Source organism: Lepidochelys kempii, chromosome 5, assembly GCF_965140285.1.
Source record: "Lepidochelys kempii isolate rLepKem1 chromosome 5, rLepKem1.hap1, whole genome shotgun sequence".
In the NCBI taxonomy this organism is placed as follows: Eukaryota; Metazoa; Chordata; order Testudines; family Cheloniidae; genus Lepidochelys; species Lepidochelys kempii.
This window is the reverse complement of record NC_136384.1, coordinates 31,049,100-31,068,248: the sequence shown is the minus strand read 5'-3', so window position 1 is coordinate 31,068,248 and position 19,149 is coordinate 31,049,100. Positions and strand designations below refer to the sequence as shown.

Here is a 19,149-nt window from a genome sequence, read left to right as displayed (position 1 = left end):
TATCATGCACATTGTAAGGAGAGTGGTCAGTTTGGATGAGCTATTGCCAGCAGGAGAGTGAGTTTGGGGGGGGGGGGAGTGAGAAAACCTGGATTTGTGCTGGAAATGGCCCAACTTGATCATCATACACATTTTAAAGAGAGTGGTCACTTTGGATGGGCTATTACCAGCAGGAGAGTGAGTTTGGGGGGGGGGGGGGGGCGGAGGGTGAGAAAACCTGGATTTGTACTGGAAATGGCCCAACTTGATGATCACTTTAGATAAGCTATTACCAGCAGGAGAGTGGGGTGGGAGGAGGTATTGTTTCATGGTCTCTGTGTATATATAATGTCTTCTCCAGTTTCCACAGTATGCATCCGATGAAGTGAGCTGTAGCTCACGAAAGCTCATGCTCAAATAAATTGGTTAGTCTCTAAGGTGCCACAAGTACTCCTTTTCTTTTTGCGAATACAGACTAACATGGCTGTTACTCTGAAATCTGGTAAAATGGGTGCTCTCACTACAAGATCATACCAAACCTGGCTATGAGGCACCTATTCAAGAACATCATGATCTGTTTTAAGGGCTGGGTTGCTTGCAGGGTCCCTTCACTTAGCCATCCATGGAGAAAGATGCCATTTGTACTCCATGATAAATTCAAGGCTAAGCTCTCAAGGATGGAAACAATGCAAGTAACACAAAAATATTGAAGAGTCAATGGAAGGGGTGAGCTCCCTAGTCCTTGTGTAGGAAAATAAAAGCTGGCTACACATATGCTTACATCCTAGAGACTGCGACAAGGCTATAAAAAGAGAACACTTCCAACTGCCAACAGAGAAGAGATTATGGCTCATTTTGTGAATGCATAATCTTTCAGTAAATTGGATGCCTCCTCGGGGGTTTTGCAGCTAAAATTAACTGAAGAAAGCTCAAAACAATGCACCTTTAATACCCCCATTGGAAGATACAGATTCTTATGCCTACCCTTTGGGATAACATCAGCAACAGAAGTGTACCACAAAACCATACATAAGAACTACATATATATTAATGGTGTCGACACCTCAAGGATGACAGCATCATCTGGGGCTCAACTACAGAGGAACATGACTGTAGCCTTTGGAAAGCGTTGGCTTCCAATAGAGCTGCAAACTTGAAACTAAATAGGGAGACATTTTGTTTTAGGGATTACAGAACTGACTTTTATTGGAGATACTATTTCCAGCGAAGGTGTAAAACCTGATAAGCAGTTTCAGCCATGTCCACAGTCAAAGATATCCAGCAGTTCCTGAGAATGGTTAATTACTTGGAAAATTCATACCTAATCTATCTACAAAAGCAGCAGCTTTGAGGAAACTCCTAGAAAGTAAAAATGAATAGTACTAGGATTCAGAACAGGAGGAATCATGGGAAGTTTTGAGACAACAACTGATACAAGAGCCCATATTGAACTTCTACACACCAAGCAGGCCTATTGGAATTTTAGCAGATGCTTCACAATCTGGGTTAGGTGCAGTGATTTTACAGAAACACAATGATTGTTGGCAACCAGTGGAGTATGCATCAAAATCACTGACTGATGAGGAAACCTGATATACACATTGAGAAGGAGCTTTTAGGAATATTGTTTGCCTGTGAGAGATTCAATCAATGTATTTATGGCTGGGCTGTAGATGTTGAAAAGGACCACAAGCCCCTGTTAGAATTATTTGGCAAACTGCTGAATGATTGTAACTTAAGGATTCAAAGAATGATGATAAAACTGCAAAAGTATGATTTGGTTATAACCTACACACCTGGTAAATTCATGTTTCCTGCAGATGCACTTTCCAGAGCAATGACTCCACTACAAAACTAGAGAAGACTGTAGAGATAGAGATGCAAGTCTACATAGATCTGATTGTAAGTTAAGTCCTGTAGCTAATGAAAAACTGCAACAAATAAGAGGGGAACCAGAGAAACATGAATCACTGGGGATCCTTAAAGAAGAGATAATTCAAGGGTGACCTGAAGAAATTAACAATTGTTTTCCAAGAATAAGAGACTATTGAAACTGCAGACATGAACTTACTATGATAGATGGGATGATTTTCAGGTTCAGCAAGGTTGTAGTACAAATAAGCCTCTGGAAAGAAATGCTATGGAAGATCCACAAGTGTCATTTAGGAATTGAGAAATGCAAACAATGGGCATGAGAAGTGATATATTGACTGCGGATCAATCATGACATTGCTAATGTGATAGGAAACTGCTTTTCATGCTTGAAATACAAGCCATGTAAACAGGCAGAGCCTCTGAGACCTCACCCAGTTCCACAAAAGCCTATGAGAAGGTAGGCACCGATTTATTTATCTGGAAATCAAAGGATTATTTAATAGTCCCAGATGATTAGTCTCTGTATCCAGCAATTTGTTCACTGCACAGTACTAGTACTAAGTCAAGGAGTACTTGTGGCACCTTAGAGACTAACCAATAGCTGGCATGAAGGGAATATTTTTCAGACATGGAATTCCAGATGCAAACTTTAACAATAATGGGCCACAATTTTCCAGCACAGGTTGTAGGCACTTTGCCATTGGTTGGTTATTTTCATCACAAAACATCAAATCCAAATTACCCCCAATCAAATGGATTTATGGAAAGGAGTTTACTGGTGGAGAAGGACCTTATGAAAAAGACATTCGACAGCGAAGGTGATTTCTATAAAGCTACATTGGTTCTTCTCCAGGTCAGCTGTACATGGAAAGAAGGATCAGATCTAATTTATCAATCCCTATAATTTACTGAAATCTAATGACAACAAAACCATATGGAAGATGAAAGAAAATCAGAAATGGACGCAGAAATATTATTTTGACAAAAGGACCTGTGATCTCCCATCTCTTAACCCAGGTGATAGTGTCCCTGAGGAATCATGCCTCTAAAACTTTGGGCCAAAGGGGTACCATTAAAGAACAGCTGAATCCAAGGTCTTACGGAGTTCAGGTGGACCAAGGGGATACATTTTGCTTTAATTGAAGGAATCCAAGCGTAATCCCAGAAAGTTCTAATACATTGACAGTAGACAGTGGACTCTGTCATTTACCAACCAACTGATCGTTTATCAATGGACAAAGGAGAAACTGTCAAGGAATAAGACAACAACTCAGACTTTAATGAAAGGCTGATACTGAGAAGATCAGAGGGGGAGATCAAGTGTCCTGAAAAACTGAGAGACTTTCTAACCTGCCTGGAAAATGGGGTATAGAGATGTGCTGGTAAACCTCTCCTCTCTAGACAGTTGATACATTAGGTATATGAATTGTAGTTTACGGAAATGTACTAGTCAGGTTGAGAATTGAATGTATGTGTTATTAGATAGTTGTTTATAGTGAGTTAGTTGGCTTTTTAGGATGGAAAATGTAAATATATGTTTGTGCAAGACTGTAATTTATAGAGGCTCCCTCATAACGGTAAGTATTATAAATACAGGAATTTTGAGACGTATCCTGGAAGTGGGGGAATAAAAGGTTTATTCCTTTCTCATTCACTGGTCTGTTGTGTAATGAACCCCAAGATCATTACAGGAACAGGGAGGCAATACCTGTGGGGAGAGAACAGGTAGAAAGCATAAGAGATCACCATCAAAAGGGTAGGCGGAGGGCTCAGAATTGGGGGGCAGGCAATGGAAGGTGGAATTATTCTGCCAGTCTAGGTTTACAGACCCACAAACTGCAGTTTTAGAGATTTTATAGGTGCTTATTATACAAATGACAAGGTAACAGAGGAATGATTGGCCATCCTACACCACAAAGAAAGAGGTCCTGGAGCCTTATAATCCTTTTTGACTGATACATACAGAACTCTCATAGCTGCATTCAATTATTAGTGCAGTAGTGTCTTGATAAAGTATCAGATACTTTATTAATCACAAAAAATACTGAACTATTTCCTAAGGAACCATGTGATTAAATTCCACAGTAAATATTTTCAGTTCAGATGCCCAGCACTTTTATAAGAACACAAGAAGTTTGCAAATAGCAATACAAAACTATAAGTGCTATTTTTTTACAATTCCTCTGTGTAGTGTGAGATGGCCAGCCATTCTTCTCTAGCCTTGTCATTTGTATAATGACCACTTATATAAACTATAAAAATACAGTTTATTTAAGGTAAAATAAGGTAAATATATAATATTTGGTTCCTATGGTGAATATGTTTCTAGCCTTTGGGAACACATGCATGGCTACAGGGCACATCTCAAGTTGATATTGGGAATGTTTCTAATTACAATGAGTTGGAAATGATTTGGGTATTGAAAACCATGCTGTTACAGCGGATGTGGTAAAATGGGATTAGCTGTAATTGTTGCAGTTTATAGAGTTACGACTGTAAAATAATAGTGTGATATCTGTTTTAAAACCATAATGGAGGCCACAAAGATTTTTCTTTTTCTTTCCAAATTCCTACAAGACATGAAACTGAATTGAGCAACTACTACTGAGATTCCCCAAAATTGCTTCATTAGTTTTTCATAGTGGTTATTGTGAAGGCAAATTATACACAAAATAATTTCCACTTTACATATTTTATAGAAATTAAAAGACTAAGTCATGAAAATGCCAGACTCTGTTTATTTGTCATGCTGAAGCTTATTGTATTTGTGGAATATGAAACTTCTGCACCATATAGGGCCTAATCCTGCAAGCCCTGGATGTAGTATCATTATTTAATATTTGTATCGCAGCAGTGCCTACAAGCCCCAGTCATAAACCAGGAATTTATTGTGCTGGACGTTGTATAAATGCATGGAATAATGGTTGACTGAAGTTGACCTATAATGTATTTTGCCACAAATATTTCCCTTAATCATTAGATGGTGAAAAGAACTTTAATTACAATTTGGGGATGTTCTACTGTAAGAATCTGTTTCTTTCTTACCCGGGCCAGCTTATAACACAATGACTTAAGTGACTAGTACTTGTATGCAGGTATTTTCATCTTTTTTATCAGAGGCCATTGGTTTGAATCCATTCCAGCTCTGAAAGTCAATATGTGGCTCTTTTGTGACCTATGTCAAATTAACTGGTGGTCTCATCTAAATTTTATTATGCATATGGCTGTATCACAGAATAAACAGGAAGATTCCATTGCCTTAAATGGACTTTCAATTGGGGCCCTGAAACATAACTTCTCTAAAGAAGAGACTATACGTTAGGCCAAATTGCATAGGGAGAGAAGCACTGTGATCTAGTAGAGCCAAATTCTGTACAGACCTAGTGTGCAGCTCTATTGAAGTTTCCAGGGTTGCATTGGCAATGGGGAAGGGGGGCGGAAGTAAGCACAGAATTTGGTTGATGTTACCCACCTGAGAGTAAATTAAGAACATAGGATTAATTTCAAACTTGAACCTCCACTGAAATCTCCAGAAAGACTCTGGAGGTGAGAATTTATGAAGTTATAATTTGGGACATAAATCATGGTTTTTATCCACGCTTCCAAGTTTTTAAAACATACTTACTCAGTGAGAATAAATCCTGTACCAATGGTGATGGTAAACTGATAATAGTTCAGAAGAACCTAGCCACATTTTAGGCGAGCATTACTCGGTGCAGTCAAACTAATTCCAGTGCAATAACATTCATCCTGGTGAGTTAGTTTCCACTCTATCAGTGAGGATAACATGGAGTGTGAGATTGACCACAATTTACCAGAAAAATCTATTGTATTTGATCTTCTACTGAGTAAGGTTCATTGCACTGTAGGCATTAAAGTACTGTATCAACGTACAACATATTTGTGCATCATTCAAGTACAAAACAGGACTGGCTAATTCAATTCCAATTTTGTACTTGAGTAATATACTATCCAGTTTCAAACTGCACTTGAAAATTTCACAAATATATTCTATTGAAAAGTGATACTATATTGGTCAATAGAATGACATTCTATTTTAACATGTTGCAATTCTTACAAGTATAATATGACAAAATATAATTCAGTTTAATCAAAATTGACATATCTTTATTAATAAAGTCCCTTGAAATGCTAATGTAGATTTTTTATTGTTAGAAATGGATCCAACCTGGTTTTATTTGAACCACACTAGGAATTACAGCCATTTAAAATTTCCTTATAAATAATGGTCTGTGTTCTCCCCATCACTGTCTGGCATGGAAAGAGCAAAAATATATCAATCACACAGGAAAAGGGAGCAGCTGGCAGAGGAGGGAGTGCTTGCACCACATATTCACCCCACCAAAGGCTTGTCCTATACACTCCATTTAGCGATGCTTGTTTCTGAGCTGGAGTACTTTGAGGGAGATGGATGGCCAACAGCTGGGTGAAACTAGAGAGCTGCTGTTCATCATAGAATGCTCTTGTAGGAAAGCCAATATGGGCTGAAGCTATATGGGTGTGACAGGTGAACGTGGCAATAAATTTCAAAAGAGCTGTGTAAACATTAAAGACCATATCCTCAGCTGGTGTAAATTGCCTTAACTCCACTTAAGTCAATGGAGCTACACTGGTTTAGGTCATCTGAGATCTGGCCCTAATTAATTAATTCTCAAACTCTCCTCTGTTGTTAGTAAAGAAGTATTATTGCCCCATTTTACAGGGGAATCCAGGGTATGGAAGGGTGAAATGACGCAATGTAGCCTCCACTGTAATAGAAGCAGAATTAGAACTTGGGAGCTCCTCACTCCTGTCCCGGCCTTATTTCCCTTTGGCTATGCTGCCAAAGGGTACATCTTCACTAAAGAGTTAAGCCATGTTTACACTATGGGCACTAGAGTGGCATAGGGCAGTCCTGTAGTTAAGACACAGAATAGAGCAATGGAAGGGGTTTCTTCCATTACTGTAGGAACTCCACCTCCCCAAGCGATAGTAGCTAGGTTGATGGAAGCATTCTTCCATTGATTTAGCTGCATATATATGTGAGGTAAGGTTTGCATAGCTACAGCACTTAGGGGTGTGGATTTTTCACACCCGTGAGTGCTACAGCCATGTCAATCTAAGTTTTAAGTATAGAACAGACCTTGGGTTAACACCTCTCATTAGCCTGGCTTGATAATAGCTTAGATCCGGCTAGTTGTGGCAGGCTGTTAGTACAAAACCCAACTCGTAACAGGTCAGTGGAAAGCCTTCTCTCACTTCTGTGGCTGCGGGATGCACCAGTGAAGCCACATATCCTTCAGTGAGAAAAAACAATCCATAATATTGACTGGGTCCATTTGATGTTTTTCTTTATTTTTGGTAAATGTTAACTACCACACCAGCTTGTTCACCATTAAAAATTACCTGCTAGTTCTCTCATACATAGATTCACAATGCTTTTAATGTGCATGGCCCAAACAACAGATTTCCTCTTACAAGCCCTCCATGCTAGAGGCAGAATTCCTTTACTACAGACCAGACAGCATTATTGCAAGCTTCTTAGCATCACCCCACCAATGTTCCCCACTCACAATGGGCTTTTCCCTGTATGTAGCACAATTATGAAAGAAAGGCCCAGGAAAGGAAGACCTCACATAAGGTCTTCACCCCAAGCCCCACTTCAAACTGAGTAAATTAGGTTCTGTAGTTTGAATGTACTCAATATGGTTTTTAAGGACAAAAAATAAACATTGCCAGCTAATGCACTGAATGCCTAGTTATGTTGTTTTCTTCCCTAGTTGTGATTATAATAGGGAATTTTTAGGTGACTGGGAAAACAAATGGATTCCCCAGCACCCCACCCCTTAATTCTGAGAGCACTTGCACCCCTTGGACACAAGGTTTATCACAAGCTTGGAGGGAAATTGTTGTGGGTTGCCATTGCTTCAAGTGTTGGCAGCTCATCACTGTAGAAAACTTGCTGAAACCTGGTTCCAAGTAAATTTGTTCCTAAGGTTGCTTGGCCAGTATGGAAGGCCTAGGATTTGTTATTCCTAAAATTTCCCACCATTGCGATCACTCACGCAGTTTTTCTGGTTGTATCAACTTGATGAGCACTAGTATAGGCAGGCCACTATTTTAGCATGTCGTATAGATCTGTTTATATATCAGGGAGAAAGGTTTGTACTCACCTACACTGGCTGCATAAGCCATGTTAGAAACCAGTTTAACATGAGCTATATTTAACCTGAATTTAAATATGGCTCCTAAACAAGATATGAATCCCAGTGTGGACATGTTCAGTTTGAGCTCCATCTTCATACCCACTGGCCTGCTACTGACACTGTGGGATGACATTTTTGTGGTGGTTTTGTTGATATTAAGACTTGTCTAATATTAACAGGAACCACTAACATCACACATGGGGCAGTGACTTGTCACACTCACAATCCAATATGGATTAAAATAACTTAAAGATAAAAGACTCTGTATCCCATTACTGGTCCTTTGAGCCGTTCAGTATCCCAGAAAGCTTTCTTCTTTAACAAAAAAATGCTAATCACATTTATTACAAACAGAGCAGAGTGTTTCTCTGCCATCCCAAGATAATGTGAACATCAAGGTTAGTCTTACTATATCCCAGAATGTCAACACACTTGCCAAAAATGAATTTATCAGCTCAATGCAGCCGAGAGATTTAGTTTATCTAAATGTCCTACGAGGAATAAATAGTTTACCACTGTTTTTGAAGATTGGGGCAAATCTGACATTCTATTGACATATGCTGTAGATTTAATTTAATGCTGTAGTTCAGATGTCTCTTTTGGTAACTTTTAGTGAAATCTATGCTAAGGGTGGAGCTGTTTACGTATTTTATGGGGGTTTTAAATGCAGGGTTAGCAAAGGAAACATGATAATTGAAACAATGTTTGTGTATTCTCTTGTAGTGATTTGAAGAGGAATGTTACTAAAGCTTGTTGGTTGGTTCTGAATATTAACTGGATTTTAGCATGATTTGAAGGGATTCATTTTAAATTTGATCTCTTTTTTTCTATAACGGGCAGATCTCTTTCTTCAATGAAATGATTAAAAGTCTTTGAGCTGAGCCTCTCATTTATTGATTTATTTTATTTCATTTTTGTATTTTAGGCATATTGGAGATAACATCAGTGGAAATTGGAGTTGTGGCTGTTAAATCGATTAACAGCAACTATTACTTAGCCATGAACAAGAAAGGAAAAGTCTATGGCTCTGTAAGTATGTTGCTTTTGTTTTCAAAATGGACTGCAGGAGTCATAACCATAGTTTCCCCCCCTGCAGGAGTCATAACCATAGACTTGCTCAGTTATCTGTAATTTTCTAGTAATTAGAGCTGCAAGGAGTTGTTCATCAAAATTTCAGGCTCTCATAAACCAGCTCATCGTGGTTAGTTCATTAGGCTAAAGTTTGGCAGTGGCTGCTGGTATTCGTCATGGAAATGGCCTGTTCTGGTGTCTGGTCCGGTCAGGTCTCCCACTAAGTAGCAGCCAACACAGCATGAAAACTGTAGACAATTTGGGAAGAATCTAAAAAGAAATTAAAATGTTAAAAGTATTTTATTCTTTCATGTCTACAGTACAATCCTGTTTGTCAATAATTTGGTGGGGGGGCATCTGAAACCTCATAAACAGGGGTTTCAGATAATGGAGCAACAGCTTGGAAGACATTTAAAGGCTGTACACCAGGTTCCCAACCCTAGAGTGCACTGGACAGCATACTGGTCAGCTTTACAGATTCACCAGCTTTAAAGGGGCAAAGCTGATTATTGCATGAGAATACTGTAGAGAGGGGGATAATCACATCCTCAGGAACATAATCAAACTTTGGTTAATCAGAGTTTGGTAAACCTGTACTTACCTATAAAAGATAGAATATGTGTTTGTGTAAGATATGAATTATCACCAATCATTTTCACAGATGCACATAATATAACCCCATGAATGGGTGAACTAAACTCTGGTTTACACACATACTACATATATCTATAGTGTATATGTCAGGACCCTGGTCTCAAATTCCAGTCTTGAACCCAGGCCCAGTGGGTCCTCAGGAAGCAGCACTGGCCATCCCACTGCACCAACTCTTTGACTTACTTTAGAATTCAGACGTGGGTAGGCTAGCTACCAATGCACCGCTACAGACTAGGGACCGAATAGCTAGGCAGCAGTTCTGCGGAAAAGGACCTAGGGGTGACAGTGGACGAGAAGCTGGATATGAGTCAGCAGTGTGCCCTTGTTGCCAAGAAGGCCAATGGCATTTTGGGATGTATAAGTAGGGGCATAGCGAGCAGATCGAGGGACGTGATCATTCCCCTCTATTCGACATTGGTGAGGCCTCATCTGGAGTACTGTGTCCAGTTTTGGGCCCCACACTTCAAGAAGGATGTGGATAAATTGGAGAGAGTCCAGCGAAGGGCAACAAAAATGATTAGGGGTCTAGAACACATGACTTATGAGGAGAGGCTGAGGGAGCTGGGATTGTTTAGCCTGCAGAAGAGAAGAATGAGGGGGGATTTGATAGCTGCTTTCAACTACCTGAAAGGGGGTTCCAAAGAGGATGGCTCTAGACTGTTCTCAATGGTAGCAGATGACAGAACGAGGAGTAATGGTCTCAAGTTGCAGTGGGGGAGGTTTAGATTGGATATTAGGAAAAACTTTTTCACTAAGAGGGTGGTGAAACACTGGAATGCGTTACCTAGGGAGGTGGTAGAATCTCCTTCCTTAGAGGTTTTTAAGGTCAGGCTTGACAAAGCCCTGGCTGGGATGATTTAACTGGGAATTGGTCCTGCTTCGAGCAGGGGGTTGGACTAGATGACCTTCTGGGGTCCCTTCCAACCCTGATATTCTATGATTCTATGATTCTAGCTTCTAGGATTCCTCAGCCAGCTCCCTGAGTGGCCACATGATCTTGACCCTGATTGGCTGGTGACCATATATAAACTTGCAGGTAGAGCATGACACTGGCATTTGTTTAGAATATCCTGCATAATTCACTAATGGGTTTGATGCCCAAATTTATGTCAGTAAAACTTTTTTACCACCTGATTCCATCATCTAATCTCTTTATGTCATCTATGAACTAGGCTGAAAGTTTGGATCAGAATTCTGCATCTAGGAAAAAGGAGTCAAATGAGTTATTTTTATTTTTAGCAAAAATATTTGCCAGCCTTTTTGACTGGTATTTTACAGCTAGTATGAGCAGGTAAAGGGGCAGGAGCTCATTAATTTGATTTATTTATCAGATTCAGGACTGACCAGACAGAAGGAGAATTAATGTGGCTTAGAGTTGTTGCTTAATTTAATGGCCACTTGCCTTTTTTTCTCCATTAAAGCAAATGATGGAATATTAAAGCAAGTCCAAGCAGTCTTTAGGTTTCTAAAGTGATGAATATAAAGAGCTGTTTGGGAAAGGGAGAGCATATCCCCTGGAGATGTTTTTCCAAGCTTACATAACTCTGCTAATGGACTAATACTGTGACTCAGAGCATTCTGAAAGTCAAATTGAGTGTGACTGAGTCAGTCAACTGTGTGAAGAAAACAAAAGTATGCTTTCTGTAGTTTATAACTGAGGCCTGGTCTGCACTAAAAAGTTAGGTTGACCCAGCTACATCACTCATGGCTGTGAAGAATCTATATCCTTGAGCAGTATAGTAAAGCCTACCTAACCCCTGGTGTAGACAATGCTAGGTCTACAGAAGAATTCTTCCATCAACCTAGGTACCACCTCTCAGAAAGATGGATGACCTACATTGATGGAAGAACCCTTCCTGTTGATGTAGGTAGTGTGTACATTAAAGTACTGCAGCAATGCAGCTGTAGCCCTTCAAGGGTAGAAAAGCCCTGAGGATAGGTGAAAGATTAAGCAAGGGTTTGAAAGTTCTTAGTTGTATCTAAGTATAATGAACTCTTGATCACTTTTTAAAATGGAAATCTACAGGAATAAGTAGTGAAGATTTATATGAATTGTATGTAAAGTAGTTGTCGTATATTGCCTCTATGTATCTTCAAATGTCTGTGAAACCACGTAATTATTTTAAAGACTCACTTAAACTATCTGCTATATAAATGTTCCTACTATATATCTGTGGATGGTTTTTATATTTTAAATGCTCAAAGTATCTAACAACATTCATCAAAAATAAAATGTTTAAAGCACCTCAAAATAATCTTATTTGTACCATAAATAACAATTTATTACTTCAGCATATTCTTTCTTGTTAATTTTTGTCTTGGCATTTGAATAGATGCCTTAGAATTACCATATGTAGGTAGGTAGGCAGGTCAGGTCAGTGTTTACATGTTCCATTGTAGGGTTCTTTTGGGCTTCCCTGTAAATAAGAACTTGCTTTCTGAAATGTAGGAATTACAGAAATATATACTGCTTTGTGTCTTACTGCACATTTCAATGTGCAGGGTTTCAAATGACCTATTTGCAAAAGAGTTCCAATTTGTATTTAAGTGGCTTTATTGAAATGGCTTCCTTTTTTCAATATGGAAGCTATTTGTTTATTAAAGACATTCTTGTCATCACTCCTGAAAAGCAGATCTGTGTATGGTAAATATTACAGAAACAATTAGCCTCTCATGACAACATACTTGCCTTTTATGTTTTACATCCTCTCCTAGCAAACTGATACCAATTTTCTTGAAAAATGGAAACCATTCATCCTTGGAAGTGTGCATGCAGAATTTTGTTAGGTTCACTGTGAACATTCTTACAATATGGATATTGGGCCAGGCACTGAAATCTTTCAGGTCCTGATCCTTATTTCTGGTAAGGCCCTTTATACCATTTTGGCATGTTAAAGGGGCATCACACCCACTTTAAGGTCCATTTACACTGTCAGAGTGATTTGCACCCGCTTAAAGTCTCCTTTGCAATGCCACAGTGGTATGAATGGACTTTAGTTTAAATGAGTCTTTACAGTTTAAAATTTATAGTTTATAGATTCATTTAACATGTGCTACCAATAACCTGGATCAAGACACGTCAAAGATTGCATTTGTTTAGAAGTGCAACATAGTGAATGAGTCCATGACTGTGATGTAGAGAAACCTTATAACTAAGAAACTGATGTTTCATTGCTGCCATGTTCCATCCCAGAGGTGGCTTCATTACACTAGTGGGTGAATTATATAATTTTATTACTATATGTAATTATTTAGTGCCCAATCGGTTACATTTTTATTTTGTAGCATAACCGATGTGTTATAATGTGCATGCAATTAAATATTTCAATAAGCAAACCGTATAATTTTATAATAATCATCTAGATTATGTGGAAAAGTTGTAAAGCACTTTGGAATCCTTCAGGTTATTATTGTATAAGATATTATTTTATCCTCAATATGGTTAAAAAGTCTTTACATTCTGAACTGGCCTGTTCATTTTTCTCTTCTTACAGAAAGAGTTTAACAGCGATTGTAAATTGAAGGAAAGAATAGAAGAAAATGGATACAACACATACGCATCCTTAAATTGGAAGCACAATGGAAGACAAATGTTTGTGGCCTTGAATGGAAGAGGAGCTACAAAGAGAGGACAGAAAACAAGGAGGAAAAACACCTCAGCTCACTTTCTTCCAATGGTAGTAATGTCATAGATGAAGGAACTGTTTTATTGATGCAGTTGAACCAAAGGCTCTTTTGTCAAGTATACTTGGTAATCCTCTTGAAGAGTAAAAGCAAAGAAATAATGCAGACGTCTGCTTGTTTGAAAAAGGGGGGAAGCCTTTGAAGGTTTTGTGCTCATTGCTGGCACATGAAGGACTTTTAATTAGTTCTGTGTCATATCTTATAATCAAGATACAAGCTGGATCAAATGGGATGGGAACTATTCCCAGTGTGAATAATGTTTTTTTATCTCTGCGATAGAACTTGCAGGACGTGAGACAATCTGTTGAATGATCTTCGGGGAAAGTTATTTATGGAATACTAACTCGTATCAAAGACCTTCATTGCTCATTCAAACCTAATGATCCAATGAACAGTTAAACATGCAAGCATTTACTGGAAGCACTTGGGTCATATGCACAAATAAAGAAGTTTCTGGAGTAGCCTCATGGAAGAATGGATAGGATTAGGAAATATAAGCATATTAGAATTAAACTGTTCTAACAAAATGAATAATATGGTATGCCTGTGTATTCTAACTTCATTCCTTTTTATTTCTCTCTAAGTTATTTATTTAATAGGATGTTAAATATCTTTTTTTTTTTTGTTTTAAATGATTTCCTCAGTTGCTTCCTTATTTCTTCCCCTTTTTTCAGCTTTTCTCACGGGGGTTGATAGAGTAAACTTTCAAAACCTCACTGACTGCCTGAGAATAGGAAACTGACAAGTCTTTAAGGTAAAGTCAGCATTGCAGTGAATATGTCCAATCTGTTTTCTTCTAAACTGTTTTGCACTTAATCAAAAGAACCTGAAGCAGTGCTCAGATTTATCACACACATTGGATGTGTTTATGTTTGTGAATCCTACCTGCCATCACTCAAGAACAAACTTCAAGAAATACATTGTCAGGAGGGTCTTGTTGCTTGTATGAAGTGGATGGAGAGGCCAAATCTGTACTCAGGTGCGTTCGTGTTTGGGATGTGTATGTAATTCAGATACCATTGATTTGTATTTGAGACTAATGTATAGTCTTTCTTCGGGGTCTGATCCAAAATTCATTGCAGTTAATGGGAATCTTTTCACTGCCTGTAGTGGCCTTTGGAACAATCTCTAAATGTGGCTCATGCCCATTGATTTTAATGAGATTGCAATATTGCATGCATTTAAATGCAAGCAGAATTATCCTGTGCAGTTGGAAGCACCTGAGAGCAGAATTTGGCTCCCGAAAAGTGAGTCCAAAAAGAGCACACTCCTGCAGTCCTTATTCAGTAACCTTCATGTTCAACTAAATTGTCCTCATTAACAGCTTGAAGAGCCACAGACATATATTGGGACCATTTCCTGAAAAAAGACCATAGAATATTCATGATCATGCAATTAACAGAGACTACTTTCATATGCATATAACATTATGAGAGCCAGCTAAAAAAACAGCAACCGTGTCCCAAGTTAGAATGTCTTTCATATCCATCACAATAAATGAATGCTCAAAAAACACAATATCAGGCACTTTTTATGAAATGTTACTATTCCCACAGCTTAATTTAAGCAAATGAGTTAAAGCCTATTATGAAGTCTGGTCAACCTAACGGAATATAAGGTTTGTTTTTTGCTTCACTTATTTCTGTAAATTTAGAGAGCTCTGGAAAACTCATCAATATAGCCGTCTTGAGATTCATTTTGTTAGAGCAGATTAATAGAAAACAGGTTTCAGAGTAGCAGCCGTGTTAGTCTGTATCTGCAAAAAGAAAAGGAGGACTAGTAGCACCTTAGAGACGAACCAATTTATCTGAGCATAAGCTTTCGTGAGCTCAGATAAATTGGTTCATCTCTAAGGTGCCACAAGTCCTCCTTTTCTTTTTAATAGAAAACAGTACATCAGCCAACATGTACCACTGTCTTCACATTGTATTCCACTAAATAAATGCATAAACTTCTCTGCGGTGTCCGTAGTGAGAAAAAAAAAGTAGTATAATAATTTTTCTAAATACTTTTAAGTGATAACTATGAGATTATATTGACGTGCAGTTCTATCTTCAGTATTGTTGGGGGAAAGTTGGTTTTATTTTTATTGTTTGGAACCTGTATTTTGATACAAAAGGAGAGTTTTGCTAAATTGTGTATTTTTTTTTAACTAAAGTTTTACCTGAAGAAAGGCTGGTGTTATTGTGATCTTCTATAACTTATTTGAGTCAATCCTTAGCCAGCACTTCCAATGTTAATTGTTATTTAAGTATTAGTTGTGTATTAAAAAAAAAAACAGCAGCAGCAGCTTTCCCATAACATGTAAAACATAAAGAACGGTCAGATTGTATTTCCTGTTCCTCAAAACAAAGTTGTCTGTTTTATAACAAAAAAGTGTATTTGAGGCACAGCATTTTGGCTTGCAGCTACCAGTGCATTTCATGGTATTTGGTTTCCAACCTATTTGTTGATGAATGAGATTTTTTTAAAAAATCGACCGACAGTAGAATTTCAGAGGTTAAAATTAAATTTGTAATTGAGACTGAATAGCAAAACTTATCATATGGAGAGGGAGGCTTTCTTGTTTAAATTTTTAAAGTAATAATTGCATATGACAATGTATAATGGACCACCCACAACAAAAATTAAATGTTTGGTTGAGCAAATATAGTATTGGATAACCACTTTAACAACATCTATGGTACAAACTAGGTTCTCATTTCACAGAACCATTTAGATGACTTAGGGGAGTTTATATGTAAACATTCATAATTACAGGATTTCAAAACACTAAAACAGCTTCTAGCAAAACATATCGCTGCTCACAGAGGCCAAGAATAGAAAATATCACTTTTCTAAAGTGAATAGAGATGGGGACAGGAGCTATTCTGTGGAACGAATGGTTGGTTCCTGATGGTTAACAAAAATAAAAAATTCTTGAAGGAAAATGATGGCCTGCACTATAGGCATGCTCTGGTATTTACTGTGGTAGAATTGTGCTGCAGACAGTCTTCCCAGAGTATTATAGTTCCTTTTACCATAAGAGGGGACTCCTGATCAAGTTAAAGAGGGTGGGGGTTTTTGTTTTTGTTTTTTTAAAGGCTGATCAACAATGTACAGTATGTTATATTTAAATAAAAATAATAAAATGCTGGGAATAGAGAATAAAAATGTTGTCCTTGATTGTTTTATTAGCCTTAAATGATACTGCATAATAAAAAAAAAAGCGGGGGCAGGGGGGAGATTCATGTATATTACAGGATGTGGTTTGGTGCTCCATAGCCCTAAAACAAAACAAAAATCACTTGAACATTTGTAAGGTTTCTTTAATGTTTTGCATGTGTGAGTCAGCTATCGTCACTCTAATAACAACTGAACACTTTAGATTCTTCCTGTAAGTATCTAGGTCCATCTAGTTTATACAGTGGAAAAAAGCAATGAATTTAAAAGAAGCCTATTTGATGAAAGAATGAAGGGCTTTAGGAGGAAGAGCATGAACTCACATTTATAAGCAAAATGTAGAGTATTTTTCTCTAACATTTAAAGTGTTTGTCCAAGACTCTGAAGCTTTTAAAGCTCAAGTAAGGTTAGTAAGATGCAGTAGTGCAAAAACATTTGTACATGGAAGTAGACTGCAACTTCATGTCAGTTATGTCGGCAAAGGTTTATATTACATGAATCTCAGCAAATTTAGGGCCTGTTTCTGAAGTCAATCAGAGGTGAGGGTACCCCATATCTTAAAGTACCAGGTGTCATTATTTAGCTTTCTTAAATTAACTGTCTGGGATTATTCCCCCACTGCTAATTTCTTATTAAATTTTAGAAGGAAAAGAGCAACACAGAGCACACACACACATACGCCCAAACATTTTTCTGCTGGAATTATGTTGAGTATGAACACTCTGTAATGTGGTCAAGGAGACTGCTTCATGGAAACAGTTTCAAAGCAATTGACAATGACAACATTAAATATATACAAGAAACTACCTGTTTCATATCACGTTATGGCCAAAAGGTTCAACATGAAAAATGCATTGTTTTTTTACTCCAGGAAATTATGGTTTTATATTTGCATATATCCACTCAAGAGATGTTTGATCCTAGTATTTAATTTTATGGAAGCTCTTTGGAACTGTCTTTTGGGGCTCACGGACTGTGATTTGCTACTTGTTAGTACAGCACTGAGTATATTGGTGCCCGGATCCTGTTTGGGGCTTCTACAGGCTACTATAATTAATAAAAAGGAAATGGACTGCAGAAGTTCCTTATCGGTATTTTTATGGAAATTGTACATTGCTTTCACATAAATATATTGCATGTGATGAATAAACTGATACGCTAGTAGAATAAAAATGCACAGGTTTGGCCATTTGGTTCAGTGTGGAAACTACTAGGATATCAATATCCCATTACCTGAAGGCGAATACATCAAGTACCTAAATGTATAGGGTACATGGCATGTATTACCATAGACAACATGTTGCAAGGAAACAGAAGAGCTTATGTTCATATTAGATCTTAGAATCTAGTATTCTCTTGGGATAAGCTAGTACATGAAGAATCAAAACATTCTATGTTCTTCATTACCGTTGTGAACTGAACATAGGAATTTGCACAGCATCGCCCGTGACCTCAGCTGCAGACATACTATTTTATGGTCTGAATCATTCTACTTGGTTTTCATTATCTTAGATAAATTTTAAATGGCTAATTCACCATTTTACTAATTTCTAAATCATTTAGCCATCACTTCAGTAGTCCTTTTGCCTGTTGGCAATCTGACAGAGGGTCTTTCTCTGAAGACAAAATTAATGCCAGCATTACACATTACATGAAGTAGATCCAACATGCTATTCATTTGTATGGAAGAGAAACCTTTTAAAAACTATTAAACTTTTATACAAAATGAATTTTTCAGGGAAGAGGAACATTTCCAGTGCAAGTTGAGCAATCAGTCTGTCAATTTCCACCCAGACTCAATTTATTGCCAGTATAGATATTCTTCATCAAATATTTTAAACTTTTAAGTTTAGGAGAAGCCAAAGCTAAACACACAGCTAGTGGCTGGAGAGTATTGACAAGTATCACAAAAGTGCTCAAGGATTACCAGGTTACTAACCATGATCCTCAAACATGGGGGTTGAATGTTTAGTCCTTAGATTCATTTTTCGCCCCTCCCAAAGATGGTCTGAAGTAAGGCCAAATGAACAACTGTGTTATCAGCATTCACCATAACTAGTATTACATGAAAGGAGGAAGAGAAATAAACTCTGAACGGACTATATATTCATCAATGAGATCCATGAGGTGGACGTAAGATAAACTGCTGATAAGACAATTTATCTCAACTGCAGAAATGCAGATTTTCAAGATATTTCCATACCACAAATAGGGATTTCCCCAGCCTGCACAACGTGCCTACACTAGCTTTGACCTATCTTCAAATGGGGGTATGGTTTGGCCAAAAAGATATATTTTTATCTCACCACACTACTAACACAGATTCTACTGTCTCATAATGGTGAAAAGCAATGTGAGAAGACCTTCAGGTGGATTAACTGGACTTCAACAGCTTCCAGCGATGTTGAGATATTGTGCAGTTAAATGATCATGCTGTGATGGGTTGAACCCACTTCTGGAATGCCACCTGATGTCTTGGGATTTCACTGAGCCTCCCCTGCTCAATCAGCCTGGGTTT

General features: G+C 37.9%; 1 protein-coding gene across 1 annotated transcript in view; it reads left to right on the top strand.

Annotated features, from left to right (window-relative positions):
- FGF10 (fibroblast growth factor 10) overlaps nt 1–16,609 on the top strand; it is an 83,085-nt gene extending 66,476 nt beyond the window's left edge. The window contains exons 2-3 of the mRNA XM_073343901.2: nt 8,986–9,089; nt 13,280–16,609. Coding sequence (XP_073200002.1) covers nt 8,986–9,089; nt 13,280–13,477 — 302 coding nt within the window. The 3' untranslated portion in view covers nt 13,478–16,609. The remainder of the gene's footprint in view (nt 1–8,985; nt 9,090–13,279) is intronic.
- The last annotated feature ends 2,540 nt before the right edge of the window (nt 16,610–19,149 follow it).